Source organism: Meleagris gallopavo, chromosome 2 (genome assembly GCF_905368555.1).
Source record: "Meleagris gallopavo chromosome 2, MGAL_WU_HG_1.1, whole genome shotgun sequence".
In the NCBI taxonomy this organism is placed as follows: domain Eukaryota; kingdom Metazoa; phylum Chordata; class Aves; order Galliformes; family Phasianidae; genus Meleagris; species Meleagris gallopavo.
In genome coordinates, this window is record NC_139405.1 from 95,234,361 (window position 1) to 95,256,560 (window position 22,200).

At 42.1% G+C, this 22,200-nt stretch overlaps 1 protein-coding gene and 1 long non-coding RNA gene across 7 annotated transcripts in view; one reads left to right on the forward strand and one right to left on the reverse strand.

The window, feature by feature from the left end:
• Positions 1-13,183, reverse strand: part of LOC104909986 (uncharacterized) — a 37,109-nt gene extending 23,926 nt beyond the window's left edge. Inside the window, exon 1 of one of the 5 annotated variants that reach the window (XR_014881606.1) lies at positions 12,427-13,183. This is a non-coding gene — a long non-coding RNA (uncharacterized LOC104909986). The other 4 variants (XR_014881601.1, XR_014881604.1, XR_014881602.1 and 1 more) reach the window with 4 other exon arrangements.
• Positions 11,825-22,200, forward strand: part of ASAP2 (ArfGAP with SH3 domain, ankyrin repeat and PH domain 2) — an 88,044-nt gene continuing 77,668 nt past the window's right edge. For both annotated transcript variants that reach the window (XM_085217987.1, XM_085217988.1), the window contains exon 1: positions 11,825-12,145. In XM_085217987.1, coding sequence (XP_085074113.1) covers positions 12,020-12,145 — 126 coding nt within the window. In that variant the 5' untranslated portion in view covers positions 11,825-12,019. The remainder of the gene's footprint in view (positions 12,146-22,200) is intronic.

The window sequence follows — 22,200 nt, forward strand, 5'->3', positions numbered from 1 at the left end:
GCATAATTCATTATTCTCTTCTAGGAGAAAAATAGGTTCTAAGGTTATAAACGTCAACTTAGATTGCTTACAGCATGTACCAGAGTGGCCTCACTTCAGAGGGGTTCAGAAACTACACACCTCATTTTAAATTGCAGAAACTTTATTCATAGATATTCTTAACCTAAACTTCAATGAATCACACAGAAATAATGATCAAATTCTGCTCCTTTAATTCATGAAGATAATCTAATTCAGATGAGTGTGACTAGTCATGTGAATACCAAAGCAAGAAAGATTTTAGATTAGGATTTGTAAATTTAATAAGAACATTGTTCAGGTATTTTTAAATTTAGGAGAGGAAAAGCTAACAGTCAATAAATAACCTGAGCTCAGAGAGCCCGAACCTCCTGGGCAGCCTCCCTGTTGGCCCCATGAGGGAGAGCATTGCATCAGCTCTCAATATGGTGAAGATACTTTCCGTGACACACCATTTATGCCCCGAGGAAGTATGGGGCAAATCCTCATGCTCAGCTTCCTCTGACCCACGTGGACAGGTTTGTTCAGGGCAGCCAGATTTTCCTCATGTACCATTACTCAGGATGGTAACACAGAGGAATTGAGGGGCTGCCTTAGGGCCCTTACATATTTCAGAGGATGCAACCGCACTGCATACATGCATTACTGCATTGGAAATCTTACTCACTATTCAGCTGTTAGTACTTCTTTTTTTTATTCTGTTACAATTCTGTAAGTGTTAATATTAACATAAACAAAGGACTTTTTTTAATAATTAGTTTTAAGAAATAAACTTACAAGCTACTACACAACAAGCAACATTCTGGCATGTCATTCATTTCTCTTCATTGATAATATGCTCAGTTTTTTGTGCCAAGGCATAAAAAGTTCATTGCTTCCAGAATAGGACGCTAAATCTCTTTTGATTCTGAGAACCAAGAACTGTTGGTTCTTGCTGGACTACTTAAACCATCTTTTCTTTTGTCATTTTAAGGCACACCGTGATTGTGCCCCCTTTTCTTCCTATCTCGACTTTTAACAACAGATTGTTTTCTTTTTTTCCTCTGGGTACTGATGATACCTTCTTTTAGCCACTGACAGATGCATATTCACTACCTTTCAGTCACTGTATGATGACACCTAAAGAAAGGCTAGCAGACACCTTAAGAGAGTTAGTGCAGCTTTGCTCAAACACACACACAAAAAAAAGATTGAACTTTGGGGCACCCACAGGTCTGTACATTTCTACTGGAGTCTGTCACTGCCTGTCCACTAATCCTACAAAGCCTGGTAGGGATCAGCTGCTGCTAACAACAATGGAAGAACGTCTCTGTTGAAATGCTCCTGGTTTTTGTACATATTGAAGAACTCATAAGCCTTATTCAGATCATCTGTTACTCTCCAAACATTAACAGTGCACATAATTCAGACAAACCCCTATTTTTCTCTTTGACTTTTTTCCTATTATTTCCATTAATCACAAATATTATTTGTGCTTACGCTTTAGTCCACTACCTTTGATAAATGTCACATAAATAAACATTTGGGTTTTTTTCTTGCCTTCTTTTTAGTGGTAGAATAATGATTGAATTGATAAAGTTCAAAGCTAAAATGTTTTGCTTGTAGTTGATTTTTTATTACCACTATAAATGCTATCTTCAAAGAGTTAAAGTCAGTCAATTACTCCAGCCCTGCCCATTTAATGAAATCATTTTGTTTCCTTAAACTCTTTAAGTTATAAGGGAGACTGGGAACTTAATACACATCTTTCTGTATTGATTTAGTTTTAATGCATTCTGTTTTCTCTCTGAAGTCTGTAAGCCTTCAGGTTCTTACTATATTCATTTCTGACATGCGCATTTCTTTAGTGCCAAGTGCCTCTGCTGTTCCTGAAATAGCTTCAAAAATGACTTAAATCCTTATGCTTTGCATCTTCATCTGTTTACAGTTTCCCACATAATTTTATAACGTACTCAGAAACATTAAAATTGTACTCTAAGAAACTCTGTTATCAAGTCTAACTTAACACTGAAGAGTATTATCCAAGTACAGTCTTTGCAACCATTGTCCTGCATCTGGACAAACGTTGCCAGACCCTTCCATGAATTTGGAAAATGCCTGGCAGCAATTTCATACTTAGGACTGCATTTTAAACTGGATAGCACTAGTGTTGGAGGGTAATGATTCACTAATATGTTGTGCATAAATAAGATGTAAGCATAGTTAAGGCTATACTGCTAAGACAAGTGCAATGAGAACAGACAACATAAGTATTTAGATGACAGCATAGAATCATAGAATGTTTCATAGAATCATAGAATGGCCCGGGTTGAAAAGGACCACAATGATCATCTAGTTTCAACCCCCTGCTATGTGCAGGGTCACCAACCAGCAGACCAGGCTGCCCAGAGCCACATCCAGCCTGGCCTTGAATGCCTCCAGGGATGGGGCATCCACAGCCTCCTTGGGCAACCTGTTCCAGTGCCTCACCACACTCTGTGTGAAAAGCTTCCTCCTAATATCTAACCTGAACCTCCCCTGTCTCAGTTTAAAACTATTCCTCCTTGTCCTATCACAATCTACCCTCATAAACAGCTGTTCTCCCTCCTTTTTATACACTCCCTTCAAGTACTGGAAGGCCACAGTGAGGTCTCCCCAGAGCCTTCTCTTCTCCAAGCTAAACAATCCCACTTCCCTCAACCTTTCCTCATAGGAGAAGTGCTCCAGCCCTCTGATCATTTTAGTTGCCCTCCTCTGGACCGACTCTAAGAGCATAGGAAATACAATGGCATGCTTGAAACCCACAAAATGCTAAATTCAAATCGACAGCATGCAGGGTCACAGTGACTGAGGCAGCTAGATTCAGCAAAATGAGATGCCAGCTATAGCTTTAGTGAACACAGTTAGGATGAGCCTGTCTATTTGGGAGAGATTCACATGCAAAAACAGGCTCCTAAACACAGTGCCAAAATCTCCATCTACCGGTCTCGCCCATTTCTGGGTACTGGACATGAACAGATGGTTAAGTACATCAGTGGTTAAGCTGAACTACACAAGAACAATGATTGTATTGAACAAAATACTTTTTTTTTTTTCTCCAAGGAAATTTAAAGAGGTATTCTTAGTTCAATTTTTAAAATTAATTTTGTAAATCGGAAGCAGAATGTTTCATTTTCAGAAGCTTTTACTAAATACCAAGAAAGAGAGGTTAGACTCCTAAAACTGCTGCAGAAGACATGGCTGTTCTTAAAGGCCAGTGACTACAACATTTTCATGGTCACTTAGCAGGAGCTGTGCCCCACTTTCATACCATTTAGCTCACCAATATAGATGTGACACGCTATCCCTCTCAAAGGAGTTGTGCCATGCTCTGTTCTTCACTGCGGAGGTTTGCTGTCTTGCCTGCTAAATAATGTTGAGCCACAACAATTACTCCATCTGCTTCTGAAACAGAAGAACAGTGTCTCAATTCTGGAAGGCAGATAGTTCACCTAAGCAGTAGATTTGAACTGTTCACAACTGTCTCTAGAAAAATTCCCTGACATAGCAAAAAATTTCCAAACTCCCTAGATGTTGTCTGGCTAATAATGGAAGTATAAGACAGAGATACAATTGCAAATCTATTGCCCACCATTCTGAAAGTGCTTATACTTGATAACTTCATAAAATCAGATCCAGAACTGGAGTTTTGTAAATAAAATCCTGATACAAAGCACAGTCTGAAATGAAGATGGTCCACTACCCTGTAAAATGAGAAAGAGCATAAAAATAAAATCGATCAACACTCATTAAACCAAGTAGGACATGTCTCTCCATCAAATGACACACTTTTACACTCACATTCATCTTAGCTCAGGGTTTCTAGACACTCAAAATCTGCTTTCTATACTGTATGCGTTATAGATAAATGTCTGTTATGATGTGCTGTCTCAATTCCCTTTCCACAGCCAGCAGCAACTCAGATAGGCAACAATCACAGGCCTGAATGATTACTACTTCTGCCTATGGCCAGCAGGAAAAAACTGAAGAACACACAAAGTAATTTGTTGATTTAGATTTAACATCTTCTGTATTGCACGGAGAATGGTCTGCATATCTTAGAGCTGATCTGATTTCTGAGTCTTCTGCCTGCCACTTCCTAGCAAAGCAATATGCTGGACAGATGAGGTCAGGTTTCCTTTGTCCTTCCAAGCACCACTGAACAAAATGGACAGCTTCATCAGGTTGCCCTGTATTAGCATGACGTGTTGTGTAGGAGGAAGAAAGGATATCTTGCTACTCCTTCAGCTTCTCTCTTTCTGTCCTCACCACTTTTCTTTCACCTTCTGGCCTTTCTGAAAGGCCACTTCCTTAGCATTACACTAGACAGTGCTACAGCCTTTCACCCCTCAAACTCTGACAGCTCACATCCACCCCAATTCCATGAGGCCCCTCAGATCACCCACATCCACATCCAAGGAGACAAACAGCTGAGCAGGAACTCCATATGGGAACCTGTAGCTTAGTCTACCTTACAACCCTTTGAAAATCAGCCAAGGAAGAGAAGGCAGGGTTAGTAATTGCCTCAGGCAGATGTCTCCAGCTGGACAATTTTGTGGTATATAAGACAGTGTCATCTCCATTCTGAAACTGCGATGTCTGGTAAAGCACCTCCTTGCTGGAATGCCTTAGAAACAAAGAGCGCAAACTAATGGCCACAGTGCAAACAGTACTAGGAAGGACAGTTTTTTGTCCACTCCTAGTACGTACTGTCAGTTCCCCTTTCTCCAGCAGCAACTCTCAGGCTGAAGTGTGCAAGCCACAAAGACTCCTCATACTAACTTACTCTACATTTCCGTATGTCGAGTGCTAGAAGTAATGTTAAGAAAAAACAAATACAGATGGAAATGTATTAACAGTATGAGTAACCTCAAAAGACAGCCAAAACAAGTTTGCGGTGAGGAGATTCAGAAGTGAGAAAGAGAACTGAGACTTTCCTCAATGGACAAAGGTCAGCAATCAATTTGAGCGTGCATACCCTGCAGACATTTGTGTTATTTTGCCTAAGATAACTTACATAACACAGTATTTCCTCACTGACTATAAAACAAGAGCTCTCCTCTGAGAGTGCTTCTACTGCACCAGACTCATATCTAAATAAGGTTTCACCTACATCTGTCCCATATGATTTTTTTTAAAACCTGTGAAAATCATTTCATATGTCCTCCCTCATAGTCAAGCCATGTTCTAGTGAACCCCAAGGAAAATCTAGAGCTTTTGACTACACCCTCTTTTCATCTCTCGTTATCCATACAAAGATTTCATGATGCCATACAAAATATGTCTTTTTGGTATAACATGGAGGAATGACCTTCTCCACAGCGTCCTTCCTGCCTGAGAGCCTCCTGGCCCAAGCTGTACATTTTTTGTAGGCTCCTTCCACTACTAGTACTCAGAACTGTGCAAGCACTTCCCATATGAGGATTCAGGCACCTTCTAGGTCTGAAGTGGCAAATTAGTAGAGTACAAGAGTCAAAAACATACTCAGGGTAGGATCTTGCTCACACAGATCACAAGTATGGGATCACAATTTCTGAAGAGAATTCCTTTCTGCACTGCCTGCCATGTCCCTCACTGCCAGGTGACCCTGCACAGTAAACCAGCATTTCTTGTCATTTCTCTTGGATTCCTGATTATCAGCCTTGGGCAAGCAACCAAGGAAGCAAAAGATGGTCCCTGAAAGGCATCCATGGCAGCCACTATATCACTGTCAGATCACTCCCATTCGAGGCTGGTGATCTGACAGAAGTTTGAAAAGTAAGTTGAGGACTTTCCCCTACAAAGCTAGAAGACTTCAGGCCAGAAGACTTCCTTTTGTTTATTAATATATTCTCTACTTTAAAGGTCATCATATTTTATTTAACAGATATTCACCAAGTACATGATTGCATGCTTCAGTCTTGACTGGAAGACTGACTACAGGAGATCAACCAGGGTACGTTTTTCTGTTAAATTCTGTTTTGTTTCAAGCCTAGCCTTACTGCAGTGAGGAAACTCTGTATTTCTATATTACATGTTAAAAGCAGGTAACAGCCGTCTTAGTTCCCTTTTTTAACAGTCCTTCCTCCATCCTGCTCAGGTCCTGGCCAGACAGGACTAAGTTTAATTTCCTAGATTTTCGTAGTATTTTGAATTGTCTCTTTGAAGATAGACAACTTCAGGTTCTCTGTCTAGCTTATAAATTCCAGTGGTGTAATGAAGCACTGACGTTTTCTGAACTGACTTTGAGGACTCTCTCTTTGACAGCAAATCTAAGAGAGAAACAAAGATCCTTCATGTCTGAAAATAATACAGCTTTTTAGCTTTTTTCTTTTTTTCTTTTTTCTAGAAATTCCCGAATCCAAAAACATGTCTTCTCTCTTCACTTTGTCTCTTCATTCCTAAACACGATTCAGATGACTTCCATGTCATTCCTGCCACCTGAATGCTGGGTTCTCTGCTGATTCTAAGACTGAATGGTAGTTCTGTAATTTCTCAGGAAAGACTCTGTCTTCCCCTTCTGATATTGTTCTCTGCTCGTGTTAGCAGGCTGGTTTATGAGAACTGAGACCAAGAGGTTGTGGTGGTTATGGATAACAACAAAGAGTGAAGAGGCAGTTCATGCAGTGAAAACAGTCTGTACAGCAGGAGTGCTAGAACAGCCTTACTGGGACTGCAGCAAGGTAAGCTTTTAGCCGTTGGTAACCCTGAGGGCTTCCCATCTAATCTAAGGGCCTGCAGCTTGATCCATACAACCCAGTCCAGCCTGAGGCTTCATGAGGAGAGCAGCTCTGGAGGGCAGCCTGAAATAGCAGCATAGAAAGATTCAGTCTGATCCACTGAAGTGAACACTGGACTCCAAAACCTGAAATGTTTGTATGTAACACACAGGAAAATACACAAAGTCATCCACGACACACCTTACAAGTAGTGTGACAATAAGGTATTTTACTAAATTTAAACATAAGGGAAAAAAAAAGGTGCAGCTCTGCCAAGGTCCAATAAGAAAAAATTCTTACAGTCAAGGGTTTACAGACTCAGACCTGTTCAGTTTCACCATTTAAGTCTTACACCCTCCTTTTCAGTTAAGAGCATCTTTGGGAAATTTTGAGAGAAATGGCACAAATACCAGTACTGTTCTTTTTTTCCTTCCTTGCCCTTGTCTACATGCTACTCTTCCAGGTGCAAATGCTGTTATTACAAAGAATACTACAGAAAATAGGCCTTTGTAAATTCTCCACAAAAGCCTGAGAGAGAAATTGCAACAGAATGGGACTGCATATTAAAGAGTGCTTGTAACACAGGCTGCCAAGTACGCACTTCCAAACTCAGAAATACCAGAAAAAAGGATCTTTTCTGAACTAACTTAATTTGAAGAATTTTTAGACATAGGTATAACCCATCTATGGAAATCAGTCTCTAGAAATAGACACATGAGAGCAAATACAACAGATTAAACTATTATCAACAGAGTAATGCCATGAGTTCATTCCTAAACAGCAGACAGGCTGCTATTCTAAAGCTGCTAGGCACTGTAATTAGTATTATTACAAAATGAGTTAGACCTTCAAAATCGTGGGTGTAACTTAAAAATCACAAAAATGTGTGCTCTTATAGGGTGTTACACCTTTAGAAATCACAACTTGAAGCCTTTCTCTGAAATTACAGGAAGTAATTTTGGAGAGTGGAGTCTATCTTGAAAGCGATTATCTGAGAACTGAACACCGGGGTCTGACACTTCAAGAAGAATAATAAATATTGTAAACCTCTGGAAAAAGCCACAGGATCCAGTAACAGGGCTTATCAACAGTGCTTTACCCATCTGCTCTGACTTTCATGCACCCATCATTTTCTGAGTTTAGCACCTACCTGCCTGAAAATGCAGTAATTAGCAGCCAATAGACTACATTTATTTGCATGCTTATTTTTCAAGTTTGAAGATAAACAAGGCTGATGAGATTTTCTATGAATCACTTCCTTGTTGCACAAATCACACCTTTAACCAAACTAATAAATAACCACTAGAATCCTATGATTCTAGGTGAGCACCTACAATGAAGGTCAAGAAAAAAACATTTCCTAAAACTTTTTTAAGTTATCAAAGAAGAAAATTCTGTGAAAAAACAGTGGTATCAAAGGAAGATAAAGAGAGCAAATACCATGAAAGAACCTATTACTGAGCTAGTAGGTAAAGGGCAATAATGACACATGACTGCTGTGGAAAAAGAAATCCCTTACACATTTTGAGTCCTATTCCAGGCAGCTGCTTGAGGGATCATCAGCTATGCTAACCAGCTCATCGTGTTCTCTCCTTGCTATTCTTACAACTCCTTCAGCATGTCCTTCTATTGAACAGACATTAACTTCTGCCTCCGTTTGATCCACCATGCTAACATCCGACTCTGAACTGATAAAACCTTAAGGACACAGGTCTTGTGTGCCTTCTCCTAGACTGAACCTCATTTCTGTAATGATTACACCCCCAATATCCCAAACCTATCTTACAATCCCTCCTGAAGATCGTACTTAAAATGCCTTAGTCCGTGTGCCTAGATCGCACGCTGTCTGTCACACAGACTAAGAGAGGTCCAGTATTTCCTCACATTCACTCAATTAGCTTTCTACTTGCTAATTTTGGATTCTCACATCTCTGGAGACCGCCTGACTCTTTTGTGTTTGTATAGCACCAGGTCTGTGGTTTAGGTTCTTACTTATTGACAGTGATAAAAATCACTATTTTGGCATACAGATATGATTCTAAAGACACAAGAAACAAAAAGAGAAAGAAACCAGTTCTTTTAAAATCTGTCTTGTGATTTTGAAGGTCTAACTCAGCTTTTAACAATACTTGTCAATGGAAACATTAATGCTGGTTTGAAGTTAGAATAGGAAGAAATACCTGTACAAACAGAGTTTTCTGATTTTCATTTCTTCTGTAAGGGAAAGAGACCTAAACCCAGGTCTTTCTCAGCACTCTCTAGAGATGTGCTCTGTGCATATCCACAAAATCAAACGCTTTTCAGAAGAGCAACACGCAGAGTTTGAATCTTTGAAAAATGTTTTTGTTCTTTCTTTCTCTTTAGTAGAAGCTTAGAAAAGAAGTTGCACCCTCTAACTGTGTGACCGGGTCAAAGACAGTGATGTTTCATCTAGCATTCATTGCAGGTAAGACAGGAATGTCCAAAGCCAGAGAAGATACACAGGGAGGCAGGCAGGCAGGCAGAACCAGGAAACAAAAGAGTAGTACCAAGTCCAGGACAAGTGAGCCTTCCTCACAGTTCTCTGACTATTGAGACATTCCACTGAACAGCTTAGTTACGGATTCAAAGAATGGCACTGGATACTGAAATTCAATGTTGCTCATAAATATATAGAGGTTAGAGTGGATAATGCTGAACCAGTCTGACACTGGAACCAGAACACCTAATGAGACTCTTGAACATGTCAGAGAAGGAACAGGAAGCCAAGACAATTTATTGAGGTGTTAGAGCCATAAAAATGATTGAAGGGCTGAGAAAATATCCTTTCAGTGAGAGATACTGGACTCACACACACTAATAAAATGTTACTGCAGAATTACAAGCTACTGCGTGTCAGTTGAACCACTGTCACCATCTGTGTACACAGCTCTGGTTTGTGGCCAATACAAAGCAATTCAAGTTAGTTTGGCCCTCTTAAAAAAAGAGGAGTTTATAAGTTTGCTGTATCAAGAAACAATACTTAGAAATTATCTCATTACATGAATGCAAATGTAAATGCTTATAGGGAGAAACGTCTGAGTACCAAACAACACAACATAACAAAAACAAGCAATAGCTGGAACATAGAGCAAATGTGACCAACTACTGTCCTAGAATGCTAATTGAATCAGTAGGCTCCCCAGACTTTTGAGCTTGGAATTATCATTTGAGGTCTTCTGGAAAACCTTCCAGAATGAACTAAGCACACATCTTTGGTTCCAGGATGAAGGAGAGTTGTGAGAAAAGCAGCCTATTAAGCAAAAAGACAGACCAAAGTACCTAGGAGCTTTATCGGGATGGCTGATTTTTGAATCTATTAAGTTAAAGATCAGGGGATGCCACTGCAATCATCTAACCTAACCTGGTGCATAAAAATGGTCTATAGAACTTAAGGCATCATAGTAGAAGGATACTGTTTAGATGCACATATTATCAGACAGAAGATGCAACTGCTAGAGGCTGTAGATTTGGACTACATCAGATACAGCTATTCCAACATTGTAACACCCAGTATTGACCTCTCAGACTCCAAGTTTTTAATCCCTTCAAATTTTACAAGTAAACATGCCACATGGGAAGATATGACAGTTTAAGAACATCAGTGTTTACTAAGTTTAGATGATAGTTTGAGGTTAGGTAATGCTCCAATGATATCATCATCAGCTGATACAGAAATGAAGATGTAACATCACATATATTTTTAGCAAGAATGAGTATTTATACTAAGCCTGGTCATAAGTACTGTGGTGACACAGATAAGTTTAACATGTTAACACTGAAATACTCTATATGCCTGTGCTTCATTAACTAAAACAAGCACAAATTTTAACAAGGAGAGGGAAAGGCTTATTGTACAACACTGTAGGGAGACAAAAGCAAAATAACAGTGGCAATTTCTATGAGAGAAAATAAGGAATTACCAGAATGAAAAAAACTAAGAGTTGCAAAAGGAGAGCACATGTGGATAGCCACTGTTCATTCATCTGCTTTGCAACCATCAGTAAAAGAAATACGTTTGACAAACTTCATCATCTATGTTAAAGGAGAACTTAACGCAGTGCCAGCAAGGATTGCCAAAGGTACTAACATCCGCTTAGGCCTGCAGTTGTTTACTTGGACGTTTTACAAACACAGCACAAGAGTACCTGCCTGCTCCTCTGAACTCCCAGAGGAGTTTTAAATCACGGTAATAAAGAATCACTCCTAGAAAGTGATTAACTTCATCACCAGAGGGGACTGAGAGGCCGCTGGAGGGTTTCTAGGCCAAAATACTGATTCACAAAGCTTTCTGTGCTACCAGGCTGGGAGTCCTCAGCGCTGTGAGGCCAGGAGGATTCACCACTGTAGATCACATCCCTGCACCCGCTCCGTGGGCACTGTGCCACCTCCTAACATCCAGTGACAACTCACCAACCGCTCTTCTTCCACCTCACTGACAAACCCCACAGTTGGGGCTAATTCCTACGTTTTCAGCCTCTATTCATCTTTTACATGAAAAGCACAAAGCATTTGCTCTGACAGCAACGCTTCCTCTTCCAGCACAGAAAAAGCTTTCTAAGAAACGAGATATAAATGTTACGCGGTATTTTTGCGCGGACCTCTTGGGACCGTGACAGCATTTCTCAGACTTTCCTTTGGCTCCTTTGAAACCGTACCGCAAACCTCGCTGAAGAAATTCCGTTCTCCCGCCACCACGTGCGAGGGGCATCGCCCCGCTACCTGCCCGCAGCCCCGAGGGGCCGCTTTCCGCACCAGATGGACCCCGCACCTCTCCCCCTCCCGCCCCCCGCACCGTGCCGGTCGTTGTTAGGACACAAGGCGGGACGCGGCCCTGGGAGCGCCCGCCCCTCCCCTCACGCAGCTGGGGGGGGGGGTCCAGAGGGAACCGCCATCTTCTGAGGGCGGCAGGTCCCGGCGGGGCGGGTAGGGGGGGCTGCGCGGCCGCGCCCCGCCTCCGCCCTGTCTGTGTGTGTGTGCGCGAGAGGCGGGCTGCGAGGCCGCTCCCGCCGCTGGGCGTGTGCCCGGCGCCGGTGCTGCGTGACCGCGCGGGGAGGAGGAGAAGGAGGAGAGTGGGTGCGGGGAATTTCCTTGTGCGGCGGCGGAGGAACAACGCCGCGCCGCAGCCCGCGGGGCGGGAGCTGCCGCCGTCGGCTGCCGGGCGATGTGAGGGGGGAGCCCCCCTTGGCCCTCCCCTCCCCCCGGAGCCGCCCGCTTTCCCCCCCTCCCCTCTCTCCTCCCCTCGCCCCGCTCATCCCCGCCCCGCCATGCCGGACCAGATCTCCGTGTCGGAATTCGTGTCCGAGACCAATGAGGATTACAAGTCACCTACTGCCTCCAACTTCACCACCCGGATGGCCCAGTGCAGGAACACGGTGGCGGCCATCGAGGAGGTGAGGCGGGGCGCGGACAGCGCAGCCCCTCGGCCTGGCGGCGGCGAACGAGGCGCTACCGGCGCTGCCGGCTCCCGCCGCTCCCTCCCCGCCCGGCCCCGAGCGGCGCCCCCGGCCGCCGGCGGGAGGAAGCGGGGAGAGCGGGGAGAAGAGGGAGGGGGAAGGGCTGCGGAGCGGCTGCCCCCGGCGCGGCTTGGCCCGGCAGGGGCGGTCCAGGGACGAGGGAAGCCGAGCCCTCGTCTCTCCTCCGGGAGAAGCGCTCGGTGCCGCCCTCCTCTTACCTGGGGGGCGGCCGGAGCTCGGCAGCCTCCGCGCCGTCCTTGGCGGCACACCTGAGGCGCTCGGCCCCACCGCCGCCGTGCGGGGCGCACGGGTCTTCTCCCGCCTTCCCCCGTGCTCCTGTGTGTGCCTGCCTGTCTCCGGCACAGGCGGGGGTCGATCCTCCTCCCGTCCCCGCACGCGGGAATGCCTCCCCCGCCGAGGTAGCCCCACGGGAGCCGCTCCGGGTCGGACTTCCCTCAGCGCTCGGCAGCCGCAGCTCGGTCCTTTTTGTCTGCTCGCGGGCAGCTTGAGCTGCTTTTGTCTGGGGGAGAAGGCTGTTTGTTTTCCTGAAAGATCTTGAGATGTGTCATTGAAGCTGGTGGTAACAGCCAGCCGTGCCTGGGAGGGTGGCTGCCAGCGGCGGTGTGAGAGACGGGGTGCTTTCCCTGAGAAGGAGACTTCTTTCCCTCCCATTTCAAATCAGACGGAAATCTGGGACAGGTCTGAACACAGTGAGAGCGCATTCCTCATCCCTGTCGTACGCACACAATGAGACGGAGCAGCTTGGTATTTCGATTCCCCCAGCACCTTCCCTGAAGTAACTTGTGGGAGGGGGATCTTGTTTGTGATGTGGATTAATCTCTCCATCTACCTGTTACATCAGTTCTGGCAGTGCGTTCAGTTCATTTGTTTTGCAGTAAGCAAGTATTCTAAAAAGAGCCTCTTCAGCAGAAGAATCTTGCCAGTAGTCAGTGCCCCTTCTTACAAAAGAGCTGCCACCAGCGATGGATTATTACCAGAACAAAACCCAGGTTAGGGGTTTAAACTCCCTTTTCAAGCTTTTCCTGTTTTGCCAGTTCCCAAAACCACTAAAGCGAAGCTGAATTCAAAATAATCTGCACAGAAGGAATTACTGTTTTGTTCCCGAGGTAATTTTCTTCCATGCAAGCTTGCACTTAAGTGCCTGCGTTTAATTACATGTTGTTAGTCTGATAGTCTTAAGATCAACAATTCTGTATCAAAGGTAACTTTTTCTTAAAGAATATTCGTAATAGTGAGTCATTAAAGTTGTGTGGTAGAGCTGCCTGGTAATTGATTGACACAAAATATAATTTAGTGTAAGCACTTGGACTAAAAGCAGTTTTGCTAGAATTAAGAGATTCTTATCTGTGGGTTTCACAAAATTTGGTCTGGCAGCCTCGGTTTCTTAGGCTGTATAACTGCAAGAATGTCACATCATTTCTCAGAGAGAAACATGGAAGAAAGTTTTTGCTTTTCGAGTCAGTTTTCTTTCATGCTCATTTTCCCATGTTTCATTTGCACAGAAATTTCTATATAATGGCATGAAATTTATATGTTATGTATCTTACAGTCTTTTAAAAATCCAACTCGGAGAGCTGCATCTTGCAAACTTCTTTAACATCAGAAGAATGATGTGCATTTAAAGCTTTGAATCAGTGGGATTCCTTTCTTATTTCATCTGCCTGCTTGGCGTTTGTGTGTGTATCAGATGCTGATATACCACTGCTTGATTTTTAAAGGAGCTCAGTCAGGGTGTTGAAACTTAGTCTGTATCTCTGCATATTTCAGGTATTAGACACTGCTTGCTTAGATACAAAAATTACCTTTTGTGATAAAGTTGATAACGAATGTGCCTTACAGATCTAAGTGAAGTTTGCACAGTAGCTGAGAAGAGATTGCATTAGCCATAGCCTTCTTAATCTTATCGATCTATCTAGCTGCTTTGGCAAAATATCAGTGGTTGCTGCCCATTCTTACTGCTGTTGTAAAGTGTGTGTTTCTCTTTATGCATTATCAAGAACAACAAACAAATTTTCGTGGTTTCAAAACTGTGAAATCTCTTTTTACGCTATTTAAGTTTGGAAATACTGAAGTCTTTCAAAATTAAGTGCCAGGTTTTTCAGGTTAAATAGAATCTGTTGATAAAAATCTGTCTATAAATTGTGTAATAGAGAAGTCAGCATTCAACATTTTTTTTTTTTTTTTCCCAAAAGGCCAAGCAGGAATTAGCTCATTGGGTTGTTATGAACAAGGATTTAAAAAGAATGCATCTAAAACTGTACAGGTAACACAGGGAACCCATCTCCTTTTCCAGAGTCACATGTGAGGCATCACTTTCCAGTGCGTGCTGCTGCAGTGTACAGTGCAGCTCTGGAAACTGGGAGGTTTGGCTCTGTGTGATCCAAGGAATGTGTTACTCAACATGGGTCCCTTCCAACTCGGGTTATTCTGTGATTCTCCCTGATTCTGTAGTTAATAGGTGAGTTGAAAGCTTACTGGCTATGGGCTTTGTGGATAGATTGATTTTACCAAGCGATGGAAGATGGTTAAGTTTTCATCTCCCAGGGCATTGTGTACATGTATTAAAAAATAAAATAAGTTCTTGATACTGGTAAACTGTAGTGTTTTGTGGATGTCCCTTAGCTGCTTTTCCTCACAAATCTGTTTCTGAAATGGCCCACGTTCCACAGAGCTGGCTCTGCACTACCTTGCAGCAGAGACGTGGGGTGGTTGTGCAGCAGCTGTGGGCTGGTGGGGTTTCTCAGCCTGAGTGCACCTTGGTGCAAACAAAGAGAGCTGTTTCCAGATCCCAGTGGGAAGCTTTTTGCACTTAGTAACACTGCTGGCTACCAGTTATGCAATTCTGTCTTAGTTAATTAGTAGGTATATAATAGTGTCTTAAAGGTTCAGTTAACGAGGCCTTGCTTTCAGTGATGGAGTGGAAGAGGCTTGTTAAGGTAGGGGATCAATAAGATGTTGGACAGTTATATGCGTATCATTTACCAGTTATGTCTCCGTGGGCGATGGTACTGCCTTAAATCAGTGTTTCCTGAACTTGGATTAACTGACCTCTGTCAGTTGCAGAGTATGATTGATTTTTAATGGCAGTGGAGAATACCTGGAGTTTTCCTATTCTGTGTGACTGTACAGACCGATGACAGATGGCTGATCGCAGCCCTTAAGATTACCAGAAGTGCAGCGCCTATTGAAACGCATGGAGAAAGAGAAGCTGATCCTTCCCTGCCAGTAGTGGGAAAGGGATTAGGAAAGGTTTGCTCTTGGAGTACAATGTGATTTCAAAGGGAAAGGAATCGTATAATTTCTGTATTGTTGTCAACCAAGGGTGTTGTTTAGCAAAATGATGGGAATCTCTTTAGCCTCTTCCAAAACTACATTACAAGCAGTACGTCTCAGGCCCTTACAGGTTACTGTTTAATCTTTGCATTTATGATAATGACTACAATTAAACAAGTTTTGATAGAGTCCAGAGCACGGTCATGTGATGGGGGGGAGGGGTTGCTTGAAGTCAGTAATCTGGTTTGACAAATGCCGACTTCTCAGCTTACTGGTTTGGTTAAAGGTCTCTCATTATCACAGGATCTAAGAATGGTAGTGATCGTTCTTAAGCCACGAATGCTTAAAAATCTGATTTTAGTACTGCTATTACTTGGAATGTGCACTTCTCTCTTCCAGGTGCTGTAAGTTAAATAAAATAGTCCCTAAACTGTAATGGAGCCTGAAAAAAGGTTCTAATAGCTGTGAATGTTAAGTATTTTTGGAAATGATTATCTTATTGAGTGATTTAACATCCAAGTGTGCCACTGTATTTTGAAGCACAAGTTAAAATCTTACAATAAAGATTGGCACTGAAGCCCATAAAAATTGGAAATAGCTATTCCTACTCTGTTCATTTCTTGTGGTACAGTGCTTCTGGACCAAGAAGGAGGGGGCAGGGAGGCTCTTGTTTGGGCTATTACATGAATAGAGAGTACCAGAAGGCTGGTGTTCTCAGAGTTGGTGTCCAAGTCAGGATTTCAGGCTCAAAGCTTACCCTGCCTACTTAAGCTTCACTAGAGCTGGGATTTCCCTAGAAAGAGTGGAGAATAGAAACACTGACAGAAGTTTAATGGGTTACTGGAGCACAATCTCTCAGTATAGTAGCACTTGCTACTGTGTAGAGTGTGTTTTTAGTAGACAGGGCAAATGTGAAGTGGGACGATGGAGAAGATGGAAATGAGAGGATTGTGCAGGTAGGCAAAGATGGTCTTAGTTGTTTGGATACAAATAATTTTAGTTGCTTTGAACTATTTAAAAGCCATTCTACATGTATGTACAGGAATTTCTATGAAGTGAGTGAAACTAACGTGAAAACCAGCGTTGTAATTTTGGGTTTGTACTTGCCTCTCTTCTGTAAGTCCTCTTCCATGATCACTGCACCTTAATGTGTTCCTCATTTTACAGTTAAAATGATTTATGTATTTGTAATTTTCAGTCCTAGAGATGTAGTGTGTCATTTCAGTATCAAATCCTTTCCTTCCTCACGGTAATTTACAATGCAACTTTTTCTATCAGAAATCATTACACCTACATCCCATCTAAGGTAATCCCACAGTTTTCAGCTGAACTTGAGAGGCATGAAAGATCACCTTTCACTGAATTACTTTCTCTTTTGTGAGCTAGAATTTTTAATCCTTCCTGCTCTGTTGTCTTTCTGTAAAGCTAATGAGGGCAAAAGGTGATAACAGCTTGGTATGATCTGTGAGTGAGAGACTGGTTACCTGCATACATATGCATGTTCTGAAAAATTATTATTTCTACGTATTTTTGGTTTCTTTGAGGCTGGAGTTATCTCTTCTTAATGGTGCTTTTATGACATTGGCTTGCTTTTGAAATTTCTGTGAAGAGAACATTTTCATATATTCTGAGAACTTGTAGAAAATTACTCAGATTGCATTTTAGATAATTTACTACTATTATCTGTAAACTCTAATGTCTTTGTGCTCATTGTACGTTACTCCTTCTAGAACATAATTGTGTACTTCTTTTTACCTCACTGCTAAATAGAGTTCCATAAATGCAGTGTTTAAAACTTCTTTTTTTGTGTTCAACTTCTGCTTCCTTTCGATAGTCATAATTTTCTGTCATCTGCCTTGAAAGATGTTTCTGGAAAAGTAATTATGACACAAATGGTGTTATGACTTAGGGAGGAGTGTTGGGTTTTTTTATTGTTTTTTTTTAGAAGAAAACAGAAGATGGAAGTTGTGGGAATATAGGAGCTACATCACAGGTTTTCAGCTGGAGCTCTGTGCGTATTATAAAACAGAACTTCAACCTTGAACATTGCAGACAATGTGCAGTCGGTTAAAACAGTTTAAATTACATAAACAAATTGCTGTGTACCTTACCTTGGTGCACCTTGGGACATCTGTTTCTTTATTCCAAATGTCCCATTTCTGGTGGGAATTTCAATGGAAAAATACACACGTTTCCAAAGTATTTTATTAACTGTGGCTTTTGTCCTTGGACTTTTTCTCTAGTGCTGTTGCATTCCTCAGAACCAGCTCCACTGCATTTTCTTCATTCTGGTGGTAAAAAAGAGACGTGGAAAGAGGCTTAGATTCTTTCTGCTTAGATTTTACCCACCTTTGCTTCTTCCTATCTTCATGTTGTTCTTTGTACCATAAATGCAGCAGTGCTTGATAAAGGTGAAGCCTTCATTTTTGTAAGTCATTGCACAGTCACAGGACAAAAGCCTAATCCTTGTTTCAAAGCACCTCATGGTCTACATGTGGAATGAGACATGGCTGTTGAATAGATAGCAGAATACAAGAAAACCACTGTGGTTTGTTTTTTATTCATATGCAGTAGAGTAGTTCTTCATGAATGTTTCAGATCAACTCTTACCCTATTTTTTTTAATGGTTTTCGCTTCCCACATTTTCTGTGTTACATATACACCCATATATAAGTGTGTGTGTGTACATATATACATAGTTACAACCAGCCGTTTTTAGAACTCCAGCACCCCAGTCTTTGAACCTTACTGCTAAGGAACCCATGGTGTTCCCTAAAAGCAAGTAACGTTTATACCTAAAGCTTTAGAAAAGCTGCCTCTAGCCTCATTTCAGTACCTCTTCCCTCTATTATTTTGGTTATAATTAGAGCTTCCCCATACTTACATTTAACAATCTCCTTATCTCTCTTACTTTCTTAAAGTTGCTTTGGTGCAGAGATTACCATTGCTTTGCCCTGTCTCCAGGAGCTCCCTGGACTTGCCTTGTGGCCAGCAGTAAGGCCAGGTCCTAGAAGGGGTGAGGCAGCCCTGTCCATGGTCCTAGAGCCCCAGCCCAGCTCCGTAGGGCTTCGGCCAGCTGGGCTCTCTCCAGTGGATGGACTAGCAGCAAGAGGCCTCACTTACCTTCAGTCCTCACTGGCTCCAAATAAATGTTATATTCAATGAAGTTGCAAGAGAGGGAAGAACCTCCTGCTGATAGAAGATTGGCGGAGAAAAAAAGAAAATGGGAAGTCAGGAGAGACTCACTGTGTAAAAATTTTCTACAGATTTTTCTGCTGTAGGAATGTCTTCCATCCCCACTCTCCTTCCCATTCTATGTGTGTAGCTCAGTAGGATTTGTAGATGCTATACAGAATGAGCATGATAAGAAAATTACCAACCACGTATAGATAGGAAAGCATGAATGTGTGATTCTGAAAAAGAAGTGAGTGCTGGTGGGTGGGGGTCTGATTGGAGGAGGCAGAGTCAAAAGTGAAGAAGAGCTGACTGGTGTTGCCTTCCTGTAGGCATTAAAATCAAAGACCATTGTCTTGCATTTGATGCAAAAGTGAGTGCTATTACAATAACTAGGGAGAGGTATGCGTTGCACAGAAGTTGAACAGAAAGCTTTTTCAGTACTGTCGTGAATGGATGTGACTGAGGAAGACTGTTTATTTGTCAGGGCCAGATTTTCATAGTAATCAAAATGAACTGATGAGGTAAGGAAGCGTTGCAGAGCAAAAGGCTGCTAGGTATGTCGTAAAGATACTAGGCAGAAGGGAACAGGTTGGTTAATGGGAGGTGTCAGTTTAAGGCAACCTGTTGGTTATATGGTTGGTCTGTTTGCTAACATGGCAGGCATGGAGGAAGAGGGCAAGAGGAAGAAGAAGAGTTGTGTTTCAGCCACATTATGGTTGGGTGTCTGTGGTTACAGTCGGGATGTTCATTTGCACAGGAAGAAACGTGTAGGAGCAGGAGAATATACTGTTGTGAGGCAGCAGTCAGATGAATGCTGTGGATGAGACAGGAAGCAAACAAAGTGTTGAATCATTAAAGGTTGTATCATTGTGTATTAAAAGCAAAACACAGTAATTAAAAGCAAACAAAGCAAAACAATCCAAAAAGTTGTATTCAGAGGAAAAAGTCGCTGAACTGAGAGCTGATGAAATCAGCAGAACTGAAGAGTTAATTTACTAAAGCACAAAAAATACAACATTTCCCAAGAAACGGAAAAATTATGGGAGAAACTGTGGTCTTGGAAAACGTAGAGAAGAATGTCACAAATGAACTGTGTGTGTCCAAAAGGGGGGGAAAAGGACTGATCATTAGAGAACAGTTGTGTGTTTGAAGAATGTGTGTAAAGGAAAAGGGCCGACTTGTGAAAATCAAGTTTCTCTAGCTGTAGCAGCAGGCAGCAAGGAAAACAAAGGCATTCTTTAGTCATAGAGTTGTGAGGAGACAAAGAAAGGATGGTATGCAGCTAGAATGTAGTGATAAAGGTAATGCAAGTATTACCAAATCTAAACAAGTGTTCTGCTGCAGTTTTCAAACTCTGAGTGGAGAAGTAGGTAGAACTGAAAGCAGAAATAGAAATGCAAGCAAAGTGAAAAACAAGACTTTGAGCTTAGAGCACTCAGTTTGTTGGGTCTGGTTAATTTATTTCCCAAGATTCTGAAAGAACTAGGATATTTACTTGCAAAGACTCCTAATGAATCCTCTGACGACTAAGATGATACTTCACTTAAGCACAGAGGGGTGAAGAAAAAAAGGAATGGAAGTAGAAGAATAAATAACATTTGCTAATAAAAATTATTGCAGTAGCTGCGGAAATGCAGCTAAATTGAGGAAGGGGGAGATTTTGATTCAGGTGCTGCAAGTATCCTGGCTGAGCGGCAGGCTAGCAAAATAACCAGCTCCTCTTCCTGCTTCCAGAAATATGTGAAAAATAATGCCGGCAGCTATTAGCAGAAACTGCCATTGCTAAAGGATGGTTCTTTTATGTTTGCTTTAGTTTTTGAAGTTGTAATGAGTTGTGTGAGAACTTCACATTGGGAAAAATTGTGAATGAAGGGTTCTGAAAGTTTTTCAGTATTCTGCAGAAGAATGCGCCAAAGGAACGAACAATGTTTGAATCGAGAGACCATCGGAATTAATATAATTGTTATATACATTGTTTTTTAAAGAGATTGAATAACTATTTTGAAGTAATGTCTGCTCTTAAACGCCTTTAGTGCTTTGATTATTGAGTCTCATTTAAGCAGTGTGTTCTGGCCTCCAGATACAGTATGGTGGCTCCTTCTTTGCTCTTTCCCTGGTGCTCACAAGTTCTTAGGAAAATAGAATTGCTGAGAGCCATAATCTTAAAGCTGTGTAGGAAGGTTCTCATGTAAGATTAAAATCCCTGGTTTTCTCATCTCAGACTTCTTAAACTTGCCTGGAAAATGTAGATAAAGATAGGGAATAACACAAGTCTGGTGTCTATAACTATGGAGTTTATTGCAGGCTGTTAGTAGGGTGATTTCTCTTTTATCCTCCAGTCTTTCTACTGCCTCACATTTGTTAGCACCAAGCTCAAGCTCTTCTGTATTCAGAAGGCTCACTGTATGCAGTTGTTCTTGATGGGACAGAGACATAAGCTGGAGGAGATTCTGCTGTTAGATACCAGATTTGCTTGTGATTAAGATGACTATCAGCTTTTTTCATTTGGACTAAATCCAGACTTCTTTCACAAAATTACGTCAATATTGGAATTAAGGGGAGGAGAAAAACTTGGCTAGGAAACAACAAAAGAGGGGAATGCCAGAAAAAGACTTAGAAAGTTATCGACAGCTGAAACATGTAAAAAGAAATATGAGGATCAGTAAAAAGTGAAGAGGATGAAGCCTTTGTTAAAAACAAATGGGGAGCAGAGGGGATCATCCAGCAACAGAAGCACTGAGGTGTGTGTGTTGTGGAGGAGGGTCAGGAACTGACATAGGCAGAAGCATTAGGAAGGGGAGAAGGAAATGTATCAGAAGTCCAAGGAAGTTCAGAGAAATAAGAATTGACAGGAACTGCAGAGGAAGGGAGAATGCGTCAGCGTTTCTGCAGAAAGTGGGGTGAAAGTGGCAGACAGCAGGCATGGGGAGAGGGCTGACGTGAGGAGAATCAGCAGAGGAAGGAGGTGGGCAGGGAGTGTAGGAAAGGGATAGTGATGGGGGCTGATAGCTGTAGTACAGCCTACCCTGCAGTTGGAGAGAGTGGAAGAAGAGTTGTGTGCTATATCCGGAAAGTGGGACGTAAGACTAAGTGTTATGCAGGCTCTCCTAGTTGTGCGTATCTCAGAGTTAAATGTGTTTGGATGCAGAAAATAATTTGCCTTGTGGGGAAGAATATATTGATGAAGGAACTGAGATAGAGTGCTGTAAGTGAATAGCTCTGTTCTTAGGAGCAGTGCTGCTTTGTAGGAAATAAGCTTGGGTAGTGTGGTGTAATTTTTTGTCTAGAGTAGGAGGCTTTGTTTCCAAGTAAGTAGGTGTTGGGCAGAATTTGAAATATTTGCTTCTTTCTATAGGTGAATTCTGTTCACTTTACTATGTAAGTGACATGAGTGAAATGTATTTCTTTGGAGTATTCTTTAATAGGTGGCTATAAAAGTTAACATGATGGAACATGCAGTATAAATTCTACTATCTGGCATTTTAAACCAAGAAAAATGAAGAATTGAGAGTGAGGGCTGA